This window comes from Pelodiscus sinensis, chromosome 2 (genome assembly GCF_052426305.1).
Source record: "Pelodiscus sinensis isolate ZL-2025 chromosome 2, ASM5242630v1, whole genome shotgun sequence".
Lineage (NCBI taxonomy): Eukaryota > Metazoa > Chordata > Testudines > Trionychidae > Pelodiscus > Pelodiscus sinensis.
The window spans coordinates 216,332,272-216,345,109 of record NC_143053.1 but is presented as its reverse complement, the minus strand read 5'-3'; the positions used below and the strand labels follow the sequence as shown (position 1 = coordinate 216,345,109).

The 12,838-nt window shown below is 44.7% G+C and overlaps 1 protein-coding gene across 1 annotated transcript in view; it reads right to left on the bottom strand.

The window, feature by feature from the left end:
- Positions 1–12,838, bottom strand: part of LOC102452200 (1-aminocyclopropane-1-carboxylate synthase-like protein 1) — a 38,823-nt gene that overhangs the window by 24,985 nt on the left and 1,000 nt on the right. Inside the window, exons 2-5 of the mRNA XM_075922376.2 lie at positions 9,180–9,239; positions 6,422–6,492; positions 3,687–3,756; positions 2,014–2,080 (exon numbers count right to left, since the gene is read on the bottom strand). Coding sequence (XP_075778491.2) covers positions 2,014–2,080; positions 3,687–3,756; positions 6,422–6,492; positions 9,180–9,239 — 268 coding nt within the window. The remainder of the gene's footprint in view (positions 1–2,013; positions 2,081–3,686; positions 3,757–6,421; positions 6,493–9,179; positions 9,240–12,838) is intronic.

The following is a 12,838-nucleotide window of genomic DNA, read 5'->3' as shown; positions in this document are numbered from 1 at the left end:
TTCCTTGCATCCTACTTATTCGTATGCACTGCAGTATTTCCAGTATGATATCCATATCATTATTTAATGTATATCTATATTATTTGCAGTCAATGTTGTTGTGATTCATGTAAACAAAGTGGAATATTGTGTCCAGTTCTGCGCCCCCCCACTACAGAAAGGATGTGGACGCATTGGAGAGGCTCTAGCGGATGGCGAGGAAAATGATTAGGGGGCTGCAGCGCATGATCTATGAGGAGAGATTGAGAGATTTGGGTTTGTTTAGTCGGCAGAAGAGAAGAGTGAGGGGAAATTTGATAGAAGCCTTCAACTTTCTGAAGAGAGGTTCCAAAGAGGATGGAGAAAGGCTGTTCACAGTAGTGACGGATGGCAGAACAAGGAGCAATGGTCTCAAGATACAGTGGGAGAGGTCTAGGTTGGATATTAGGAAAAGCTATTTCACTAGGAGGGTGGTGAAGTATTGGAATGGGTTACCTAGGTAGGTGGTGGAATCTCCATCCCTAGAGGTTTTTAAGTCTCAGCTTGACAAAGCCTTGGCTGGGTTGATTTAGTTGGGATTGGTCCTGCCTTGGGCAGGGGGCTGGACTTGATGACCTCCTGAGGCCTCTTCCAGCTCTATGATTCTAAAGTCTAGAAGAAACCCTCGCCATTTTGATTAAATTGTATACCGCATTTTCTTTTAACAATGTATGAATGTTATATTTTCAATTTCAGAACATTAAGCAACAGTGCTTGGCCGCAAAGTTTACATCTTTTATACCTATTTATATAGCAGACTCCTCAGTACAGCATAAAATAACTTAATCCCAGGCAGCCATGAACAGAAATAGTAAAATATCAACAAGGATAAAAACATTCTTGTCATACATTACTCTGACTAGGAAATCTTCATCATTTCATTGTCAGACTTTGACCAATTGTACATTTCTAGGATTACACAACTTTTCAAGAATCTTCACAACTTCTCACGATGTCTTATTGTATTGTATTGTGTGAATGATCGTGAATTTGAGGAAGGTAGCCATTAGCAAGTACCGTTTAGCAAGCATCTCTATTAATCTGTTAGTACCAAAATGCGATTGGTACATATTACATGACATAAGTCAATCAGATGTTCATGGTATCTTGTGTCCTCAGCATCTCTTAGTGTGAAGCATCACTGATTTATAAAAAACCTATTAACTGTTACCTTGCCTCCTTAAACAGCAGTGGGTCAAATACATTATTTTTAAGATACACAAGATCTTTCTAAAATATGGTTATTTTGATAATTTTCTATGACTGAACTGTTCATCTTATTTTCTCTCATGTCATCTCATTTATTATTAACCATCTGCTAATGATCCACTTAAAGCAGGGCAATTTCTTGTTCTTGTGCCATATATTTGCCAACAGTTTGTCATATCAACTAGTGACCAACCTCACCTATCCAGATATTTTAGAAATGTCTGTCTGTTTGTTCAAGAACTTCTACTAAATGGTATCCAGCTCCCTTTTATCCTAACTTAAAGCAAGGATGCTGTGCCAAGCAAACGGGAAGTGCCTGCCTAAGGGATACCCTCTCTCTCCTTGCCATATTGCCACAGCTGTGGTCAGCAGAGCAATCAAAAGGGACATGCTCACTGTAGTAGATGGGAGGAGGCTGGCAGGGTGTTCACTATGAGGGCTCAGACTCTGGAATTTGCTCCCTCCCATTATCTAAAAGAGCCCACATTTGGTGACTTTTCAGACATACTGAAAGATCTTTGACATGGATTTTAGAGAGGACTATGGATATGCTACCTATAATAATGAAACAGTGAAAATGAATCTCTGTAGGTGGCTAGTTGGATTCCTATTGGAAGGATTATTTTAATGCTGAGGGGATTTTTTGCAATTAATGTCAGGGCACCTAGAGCCTTGGATAGATGTCTTATCACTTATAAGATAAATACAAAGGCTATGACCACTATGGATGACACTTCTCTCTATATATAATGCTTTCACATTAAGAATATTTACTTTTAAGCTTACCTCCAGGATCACATAATACAGTTGAAAGGGTAGCAAAGACAGCACAACAGCCACTCATAACAACTATCTGAAACAAGCAGACAAAATTATATTAGCAGAACTGCAAACATCTTTGTGACTATTTAGAAGGCAATACTTAGAAAAGTAGAGTATATTCAAGATCAGAACTTTATAAAAAGCAACCACTGTTGTAAAGCAAGAGTCTGACTTGCAAACTAGTGCATTATACAATATCCAAATTGATCATTCTGCTACTGTTAAAGTTTTTTAATGCATTTCACTGCTACTGCTAATTCATTTCAAGTTTATAATAGTTTTATTTATTTATAATTTTTAATAAAAAGGTGGTATGCACTCCTATTGGTTAAAAAATCAGCCTTCTAAATTGAACCTGCGTGCACATCACACATGAGTGGCAGCACTGAGTCCTAACACTGGGTTTAGTGGAAAGACATATAACCACAGTTTGGGAAGGATTTTTTCCCCCTGAAATGTGCAATAATGCCCCCTTTCCAACAGTCCAAAGGTTCAAGATAAAGAGTGGTGGTGGGTATGAGAAAGTTTTCTGTATCTTCACCTCTATCTCCCAGCAGCTGGGGGCACATTAACTGAAGTTTCAAGAAGTTTCAAGTGTGCTACACACCTACAATCCAGAGGCAGATAGGAAAGTCTTGATATACCATTGCCTATAATATCAGAGTCCTGAAGTAAATGAAGCTTTTATCAGTTGTATCTTGTTATTGAGCACATGCCACTCCCAGGTGAAGTAAATGAGAGTTTTTGTAACAACCACTGTCAGAACTGTAGTGCTAATTTTGTTATACACAAGTACACAAACTATTACTTTACATTCGGAACCTATTCAAATTATTTTGGGAGAAATAACTACTTCCCTTCTCCTCTATTCATTGTCTCCACACATAGTTTTTCCTACGGCAGTAAAGTGGGAGGGAGGAACACAGATATAACTCCTAGGGCCCTCCTTACCCAGAAGCAGAATACACAGCTACTTAGAGCACCTGAAAATGGGGCACCATTGAGTCTTAATGTCCACCCACCCATCTCTTCCTAGACTTGTTCTGTGGCTTTGCTTCTGCCAGGGAGGATCTATTTAACTTAAAAGTGAAAAAGCCTACCAGACCTGTTATCAGACCACTGGATTTGTAAAAGATCCATTCAAGCGGTAATGAAGCCATTTAACAGGCATTTGCCAGCCCCAGGTATATACTGTCAGTTTCTGACTTCTATTAAATATTTTAAACTAAGGACCTGTAGACTAATACAGTAGTGTGTTGCTGAAGAATATAAAAATCATATCCCCCCCAGCTGTTGTTGGGTATAGGGCTCAATAAAACTTAAGGATGTCCCTGATGACTCCCTAACCCCTTCACAACCAAACTGTAGCTCCTCTCTCTAGCATAAATCTGGATCACATAGGCAGTACATTTCATGGATTTAAAATCAATTAAGGGCCAAAGAACAACAGCAAAAGTTCTTCATACTAAGTGGCTTTGTAACTATTTTCATGTTTTGTATGCAATCCTGAACATTTAAAATGTGATAGGACATCTGGAAATGCGTTTATAATACTTTTAAAACATAAGCAAATCTGTACAGAAAATATCTACAGCTAAAAAAAAGCAAGATACAGAGATAAAGCACTCATTTCTTACATGCTCAGGATTCAGTGCTTTTGGAGCTTTGGCATACTCGGTGAGAAATTTGGCAATTTCTTCTCTGAAGCTGAAATGCAAAATTAAAATACTTGGCATTACATAATTGTTCTTACAAAAATACCAAAATACATCGAATAGACTTTAACTTGAATAGGACAAATCCATTTTATTCTCATGAATGACATCCCAATTTGGTTCCATTAAGTCCAGTCTCTGAAGATAAGCAAAAGCTAAGCAGGTAGTAGACTAGAGTATTGACTACTCACTTACTCCCCTCCTCCTTTGCTGCCTCTAAGAGCCAGTGCTGGAGAGAGCTGGCTTAAAAGCTGGTTCCCCACAGTACTGTCTCTGTGGTGCCACCCGCCCCACTCTGCTGCCTCTATCAGAGGCAGCGGGAGGGGATAGGGGAAGCTGCTACGAGTCTGCTCTGGCAGCAGCCCCTGTTCATGGGGGTTCCAGTGGGGAGCTGGACCCCCTGCAGATAGGGGGTGTTGCTGCCAAGCAACCTCTGTTTGTGGTGGTCTGGGCTGGCTGCACGCAAGGGCTGCTCTGGTAGCCAGGACCAAGCAGTCCTGGCTCGCACTGGTCTGGGACACTGCACCTCTGCATTTTAAATGTAGTAAGAGCCAAGTGGCTCTTACTATATTTAAAATGCAGAGCTACGGTGCAGAAGGCTCCTGGAGTCTGCACGAACCGGGACTGCTCAGTCTCAGCTTGAGCCAGGTCCTGGGGCTACCCCCCACTGCAGCTTTGCATAGAGGTCTTTATCAACTAGTTGTGTAATCGATACAAATTGTATCAACTACACAATTAGTTAGATAACCGCAATTTAACAACCTTAGTGGTGACATGCAGAAGGCTAACCTCAACAGCCTGGTTTGAAAGACAACCAGCAGCTGTAGCTTCTGCAGCCTATGTAGCTTTGGGTAGATTCTATCGCACTAAAACTACCTGGTGCAGAATTCTAATAAATGGATAAACTATGATAGGAATGGCCAAACCATGGCTCTCAAGCCTGACACGGCTCTTACACAGTGAAGGTATGGATCACAAGTTACCTCATGTCTCCCTCATTCTCTGCCTACCAGACTAGGTGGAGAGAGGAGGAGGGGCTTAGAGCTTCTGCCTGTGGCAGGGTGGTGGGGCTAAAAGCTTCTGACCAGCAGGAACAGGGGTCTAGAGCAGTGGTTCTCAACCTATTTATCATTGTGGACCGTACATGCAGCCCACAGTGTTATGTGGGCTGCAGGTTGAGACTCACCATACCCTTTCAACTACCCCATAGTCTTCTGTGCCCCCTCCTGCCTAAAGACCCCTTCACAGAGCAGGTCCAGAAGTGGAGTCCTGAGTGCAGGGCTGGGCAGCTGGGATCTAGATCCACTCTACTGGGCTGGACAGCCAGACCAGAGATCCTCCAGCACGGGACCAGACCCTGCCAGCTGAACCTTGCCATCAGAAGCTAGACTCAGACTGCAGCACCTGCCAGTTGACCCAATCTTGGTAAGCAGTTTTGGGCAGGGGGCAACAGACCTGGACCCCAGCATCTCCTGTTGTGTGGGGCCGAACAGCTGCAGTAGACTTTAACCTTGGTATCCAGGGTGCAGGACTGGGCAGCTGGGAGGTGAGTCCTGCAGTGTAGCTAGAACCCCCGCCACCAGGCCAGAAGTGGAATGTCAGGCATGTTCTGGCAGCCAGGACCCAAGGTGTTGGGGTAGGAGCAGAACCTCACCTAAAACCTGGGGGTTCTGCTCTCAGTGCTCCCCCAAACCTTCCCAGAACTCCCCCAAAGCTTGCCAAGATAGACTCTCCTAACTCCTGTGCACTCATCAGCCCCCTGCTGGCAGGAGCCATTCTGCAGGCTGCTTTATGCTCTCTCCTACTCAGCCAGCCCCACCCCCTGCCAGCTGTGTGCTAATTGGGATGTATGTGGCCCCTGGGTTGAGAAATGCTGGTCTGTGGGCTTCAGCCCTGCAGGAGGTGTCTGCTGGGGCTTTGGACTTCAGTCCTGTGACACATACATGCTGGTGCTGGGGGCTTCAGCAGGAGCTGAAGGCCTGAGACCTCCCACACCACAGGGCAGAAAGTGCTAAGCCCCATTCCCTCACTACAGGGCTGAAGCAGTGAGCCACAGCAGGTGCCCCTGGTTCTTGTCCTTTTGAAGATTATTGTATTTGGCTCAGAGGGTCACCTGAGAACTAGGCTATCTGTATGAAAAAAATAACTAGAAAAAGCAGAGGCATCTTTGCACCCACTCCACTGTTGGGCCCTTGTTTTGAAAAGAACCCAAGAATCGGTGTAATCGTCGTCCCCCCCATCAGTAAAATTTAAATAAATCAAAATTATATTCTTAGGGTGAAATGCTTTTACAGTATCAGGATTCATCCTGATCCTGTTTCTGAAGAGCACAGAGTTCTGGCGTAATTGTAGACTGCCAGAGTTAGCTGTAAAAGGAACGCTACTGCATGCTCCCCTGCATAGATGCAAGGTATCATGCTTTTGGGAAGGGGGGGGGGGGTAGATTAAAAACACGGGGAGCTGAAAAAAAAACACAGAAAAGTAATTCTTGAAAACCAACAGGAAACAGAAAAACATCTTGAGAACAAGCAGCTAATATTTAACTGAGTATAACCCCCTGTACATTAAATGAAACCATACCAAATTGTCAAGTAACACTTGATTAGTACTGAATACATGTAATGTGAAAAGGAGACAATATTTTACTAACTACATACCTTTCAATGCCTTGTGTATCAGAATATTGCAAAAGGTGAGGTTCCAAATAGTTCATGTCAGGTCTTGTGAGCTGTTAAAATAAATAAATAAAATAATAAAGAAAGAAAGATGTTTTTCTACTGTATGTCTTTTACATGTTTTCACCTGTGAGCTTGTGTTCCACTGAACCACATATCAATCTATGTAACTTCATAATACCATTGAGTAACAACGGGGAGATATCTTAATATTCAAAAGTTATGTCCATATTCCCAGTTCAAACTTCCATCCCTTTATTTGCAAGATGCACATCAACAATTTCTTCAGTTCAGTAAAACATTATTTATGGACTATTCTGTCCGGGTTAAATCCAACACAATGTCGAATGAAAATATATCGGTACTAATCTCAGATTTTATAATTACTGTTTGAGGACACACTAAAATTCCCACAATTTTTTTTTTATTATTTACAGAAGTTGCAGCATTTTTTAAAAATTAAAAGTTAATTTTATTTAAATTACCTTCTCAGCGGGGAAGAAGCCAATAATTTTACCAGGTACAGTAAGAAATAGCCAAAGCAGCTGGGTTATATTTCTTAGTTTAAAAAGAGATCTAGTTTGAAAAGTGACTAAACGACAATGTACAGTTCCATTTTTTCTGGATCAACTACTTCCAACTCAAATTTACACAGATCTCATGTCATTACAAAATAAATTTCATCTCCCAAATAATCAGGGCTGCCAACTCACCCTGAGATATACAGAGATTCAGCAGAACAAACTGCATCCATGCATTTCAGTGACTTTTTGTAGAGGTAAACAAGTGTAAACGGGAGGAGATGGCCCTACTACTGGCGATTAATTTTACTGATAAGTGACCCAAAATAAAATCTTGTATATTCTTCCATAGTTGTGCTAGCTAAACAGAGCTAATTAACTTAAAAAAAGTCTCTTTTTCACTTAAAAAGGTGCCATTTTTATATTGTCATTTTTCATATAATAGAAATTGCCTCTGTGCAGCCTGACATGTGGACTGGTATACACAAAATTACTCACTTTTTTCTTTATAGTTTTGTTTAAAATCAATACATAAATCCAACAAAAAGAAGGATTTCCATGCTAGGTAAGAGTGTTGGCTCCACCAAGGAAGAATCAAACCACATGATAGAAATTACTAAGTACACTTTCACAATAACTTCCAAAAAATATTTTTGGATTAAATGAGAAGAGTACTTTAAATTATTTCTATTTAAACATAAAAAACACTTTGGATTGAATATTATTTTAAAAATCTGAATTATGTTGCTGTAGCCAGACATGAACCCCATCTTGTTCCCCCCCCCCCCCCCCCCAGAGAGCAAGAGAAAGGCAGTCAGCCTTTGATGCCCTGGGAACGCAGGTTTGCTGCCTGTCCCTGACTCTACCATAAACAGAAACCAGACAGTAAATGGGCTAGCTGATGACTCGGGGCCTCCCACCGTCCTGATGGCTAGTACTAGTAATTGACACGCCTGCACTGTCCCAGGAGAGGAATCTTCGCCCATCACATACCAGAGGTGCCCATTGTCTGCATTTTCCCAGGTGTGAATTATGCTTTGCACCCTTCGTGGGAAACTTGGTGTTCAAAGCCATTTTTCCTAACTGGCCACTTGAGACCAGGAAGAAGCCTACTTGACCCAAGGGGTACAAAGAGGGGTTTAGTAGCCCACCCCATTTGAGCTCCAATCATCTACACCTGCTGGCAGGTATTGATTGTCTCCCGAGGTCTGTGGGACGCCCAACCTCGCCCTACTTCTTCCCGAGGGATTGAGAGAAAGATGCTGGCCACGCCAAGTCTGGAACGCAGGGGTGAGAATTATACCTGTTAGGTGTCTATTTTGCATGCATTTAATAAGAGCTCAGAGAACCAAAAGGGTTTCATGGTACCTATAAGTGACTTAGTGTACTTTCTGTCCTGTCCTTTGTAGTGACTGTGTTATCTGTAACACAGCAGTAGCATTTAACAGCTAAGTTTACCCTGTAACAATAAAATAGTAACTGTTTAAGTTTTAACCTGACTCCTTCAGTTGCTGTAACAGAACCAAGCACAATTTTAAAAGAACTTCAGCCGGTCATAAGAGAGAGATATAGGGAGAGCTTGGGCATTTTGGATCGTGTCGCTTCCAGGGGACAGATCCATTGGGGCACCTCTCAGCCTCCCCAGGCTGTCCGCTGTGAAGGGATTTCTGTATCCTAGCAGCTAAAATCTCAGGTGTTATAAGCTCTCCCTGTAAACTTATTGGGGCGCCTGTCAACCTCCTCCAGGTTGCCCGCTGCAAGGGACCCCGGTCTCAGCAGTTGAAGTCTCGGGTGTATAGCACACACACACCACTCACTGCCCTGACCGTCGGTTGGCAGAATTGGGGCGCCCGTCAACCTCCTCCAGGTTGCCCGCTGCAAAGGTCCCCGGTCTCAGCAGTTGAAGTCTCGGGTGTATAACATACACGCACACACTGCCCTGACCGTCGGCTGACAGTTGCTTAGGAAAATTTATAGGAAAATTATTTTGCCTTTAGCCAGAGCCACACTTTTCTTTGTTATATGACTTTGTTAAGTGTATCTGATGATAAGTAGCAAATATAAAGCATGGATGTTTAAAAAAGTTTGTCATAAAACTACCAATTCACTAAAGGAATTATTTAATCTGTTCTCAATAATTCACACACCATTATTAACATGCAATTGTTAGTTGCAATACCATTTTATTACTCAAAATCCACAATTCCAAATCCACTTACTCTTTCCTGTATTAAATCATAGCAAAGTTTGTTCTCACTTGTTCCCAAATTCAGAATGCCCTGAAAGAAAAATCACAGACATTAAACAACTGAAGTCATCTTTAAAAATCCATTTTGGATTCACTTTGTCTTTATAAGAAGGGTCTGAAACATTTACTTCATCAGTGGATATGACCTGTTAGTCAGAGGCCAGTATGGGAGATTTTTTGCACAAGGCTTTTGCGCAAAACCTGGCAGAGCGTTCACACCGCAAGTGTGTTTTTGCTCAAGAAAATCGACAGAATAGAGGGCTTTTGCTGGTAGAGTTATTCCTCTCCCCACAAGGAATAACTCCTTTTTGCTCTACAGCTCTTGTGCAAAAAGGCAAGTGTGGACACTCCGGAGGGGGTTTTGTGCAAGAAAACCCTATTGGAAAAAGCACAGATCAGAGATTTATTGTGCAAAATTGTCCTTGCATTGTGGACGCTCTCTTGTGCAAAAGCACATCGCTTTTGCAATGTGCTTGGAGGTGTGGACACGCTTTTGCGCAAGAAGTTTTTGTGGAAGATCTCTTCTGAAAAAGGCTTCTTGCGCAAAAACCCTGCAGTGTAGACAGTGGCGGCCTGTCCATAGAGGCGAACTAGGCGGTTGCGTAGGGCGCCAAAGTTAAATGGCGTTGAGGGGTTTGGAGGCAGGGGTGCTGATTGCGCGTTTTGCCTAAGGCGCCAGTTGCCGGCAGCTTGTCTAGGGCCGCTCCTGAGTGTAGACTAAGTTCCAGTGACTAGGAATGTCAACATTTAGTTGACTACATGATTAACTGATAAGCCTGGGCTTATCAGTTAAACCTATTGACTACACGTATTTCCCCCCCCTCCCCCCTTTGTTGCCTCTGTATCAGAGACAGCAAGGAGTGGGAGAGGCAGAAGCTGGTGTCCATGGGGAGCTGGCTTTTAAGCCAACTCTGTGTGCATCCGTGCTGGCTCTGCAGAGCCATGAGGCAGCAGCAGTGGGAGGGGTAGCAAGCATGGGCGACAAGTTATACTGGCTTGTGGTGCCCATGCTCCAGCAATATTCAGAGCCAGGGGCCCTGCTCCAGCAATATTTGGAGCTGGGTCTCTCCACTGGCCCTGCCTGGAGTGGGCCCCGGCCCCCACCTGCCAGTCCCCCCCGGCCCCAGACCGGCCCTGCCGTGCGCAGCGTTCAGTCGGCTCCCCCTTGCCTGCGCGTGCTGCCTGCTGCTGCTGCTGCCATGCGCATATAGGTGAATGGGGAGACCCCCGGGCGTGACGTGACGTCATGGCCCAGGACTTTAAAACTGTTCGGTGCGGCAGTGTGCCACACGGCTTAGCTCCCGATTCGGCGTCCGGGGACTTCTGAGGCTGGAGCGCAGACTCCGGCCCCACAAAGTGGAAGGCAGAAGGTAGGGCAGGGCAGGATAAAGGGGAAAACTAGGGGGAAGAGGTGGGAGAGGAAGGGGCTTGTGTGGAGGGGGAGAGGGTGGGAGAGGAAGGCACCAAGGGACAGCCTGGAGGAGAGACAAATGCCAGGGGGCCAAGTGAAGATAATGAGGAAAAGTGCAGGAGGGGAGGTGTCAGTGGGAGGGGGTACAGGGTGATGCTGCGAGAGGAGAGGGTAAGGGCACTGGGGTTTAGAGGAGGGAGGAGTAGGTGCTGGGAGAAGGCTTGAAAGAAGGGGTGGGCATGAGAAAGGTGGGGATGGAGCAAGTCATGTGTAAGGGCACAGAGGGGCATCAGGAGAATGGGGACAGAGAGTGGTGAGGGGGTAGGCATCAGGGAAAAAGAGGGCAAAGGGGGCAGGGGTAGTAAGGGGAAAGGGGGAGGCACCAGGAGGGTGCAGGGCTAAGGGAAGGTGCAGGTGCCATGGGATTCTGGGGTTGAAATAGAAGGGCAGACACCTGCAGGGGAGGGACCAGCACCACAGGAGAGAGGCAGGGCAGGTGTGTAGAAGGAGGTGTTAGAAGAGGGGATGAGGAGGGGTAGCTCACCTGATCAGAGTGGGGGTTCTGGAGGAGTGGGCACAGGGGGGAAAGAAGGGCTGGTGGAGGAGGGCAGGTTGCAGGAGGGCTGAGGGCAGTGAGAAGGGCAGGAGTCAGGACAGCAGAGGAGGGTGAGGAGTGGGGGGGGGGGGAGCAGCAGGCTCCAGGGGAGCTGATGGAGCAAGGGGAGGAGACATGGCAGCAGAGAGAAAAGGTAAAGGTTTATAAAATATTTATTAATAACTTGGGTGCCACAGTGGCACATCCAAACAAGCCCCATGAACTCAGTACTGGTGCACATCACATTCTGCTCATGGGAGGAAACTCTTAGGCTATGTCTACACTGGCGGCTTCTTGCGCAAGGACATCTTGCACAAGGGTTTTTGTGCAGGAAGTCTTGAGCAAGAACACGTCCACACTGCCATGTACAAGCTGTGCTTTTGCGCAAGAGCATCCATGGCAGTGTGGATGCTCTCTTGCCCAAGAAAGCTCCGATGGCCATTTTAGCCATAGGGGTTTCTTGCACAAGAAATCCCTGCTGAGCAGCCACACTGCCCTCTTGTGCAAGAGAGTTAGAAAAGAGCGTAGCTCTTGCGCAAGACGCCCTCTCTTACCACGCCGTACTGTAAATTTCCTTGCGAAAGAGCAGGCGGGCAGTGTGGATGCTCTGTGGGTTCTTGAGCAAGAATAGCTGTACTTGCACAAGAAGCCGTGAGTGTAGACATAGCTTTAGAGGGAACACTTCCCCCAGCCTCTCTGCCCCTGAGTTAATGTCGCACACATTGGGTTAATGCAATTGCAGGATAGTTGCATGAGGGGGGTTTGATAGGGGCCAAACTAGTCCCCGTTTGTAGGAGGATGGTGGGAAAAGTCCTTCCAGAGAAGTGACATGACATCTTTTACTTCTGGTCATGTGTCCATCTTGCTCTTAGTGTGTTATCTCCAGAGTCGTGGCTAACGGGAGTCAGGGGACGTGGCTAATGGGGCACCACCAAAAATTATACAAACTTGCCTCCCATGGTGGCAAGGGAGACTACTGCAGAGCAGCTTCTGTCAGCAACAGGCCTAGGCTCACCCCTCCACCTCCAACTCTGGCCCCCCGCACTGGTTGCCAGCCCTGCCCTTGGGGACTATCTAATAACTGTGTAACTGATAATAGTTTTTGAGGTTACATGATTATTCAGTTACATGGTATCTAACATCCCTATCTGTGACAGGTTAACTCTGGTAATTTTATCATGAGCCTTGGGATATTTAGTGCTTTTCCTAAAGCCTCAACTCTGGAAGTCACATGATTATATGAGACTCTGAATTTCATTTAAAATTAAACTAAGTTTCTAGTCCTCCTGGATGTGTAGAAAAGCTTGAAAATGTTACTCTGAAAGGCTCAAAAACTAGGAAGCAATTAAGAAGAACCCTATGTTGTATTTTTTAAGCTGTCATGATTTTTTAAGTTAACAGACTGTTTTTGATTGATTGAGGCTGACAACACTGTGCCAAAACATAACACATTTCACTCTGGTCTGAACAAGAAATACTAGAAAAACCTCTAGCCTCTGGAAATGGGATCAAATGAGTTGAAATTGTTTGCCTGCATCCAATTGTGCTCTAGCAAATGAGTACTCTCACAGTACAGAGCTTCCTGTAGGAACATAACTTCATAGTATACACAACATCGGTTGCT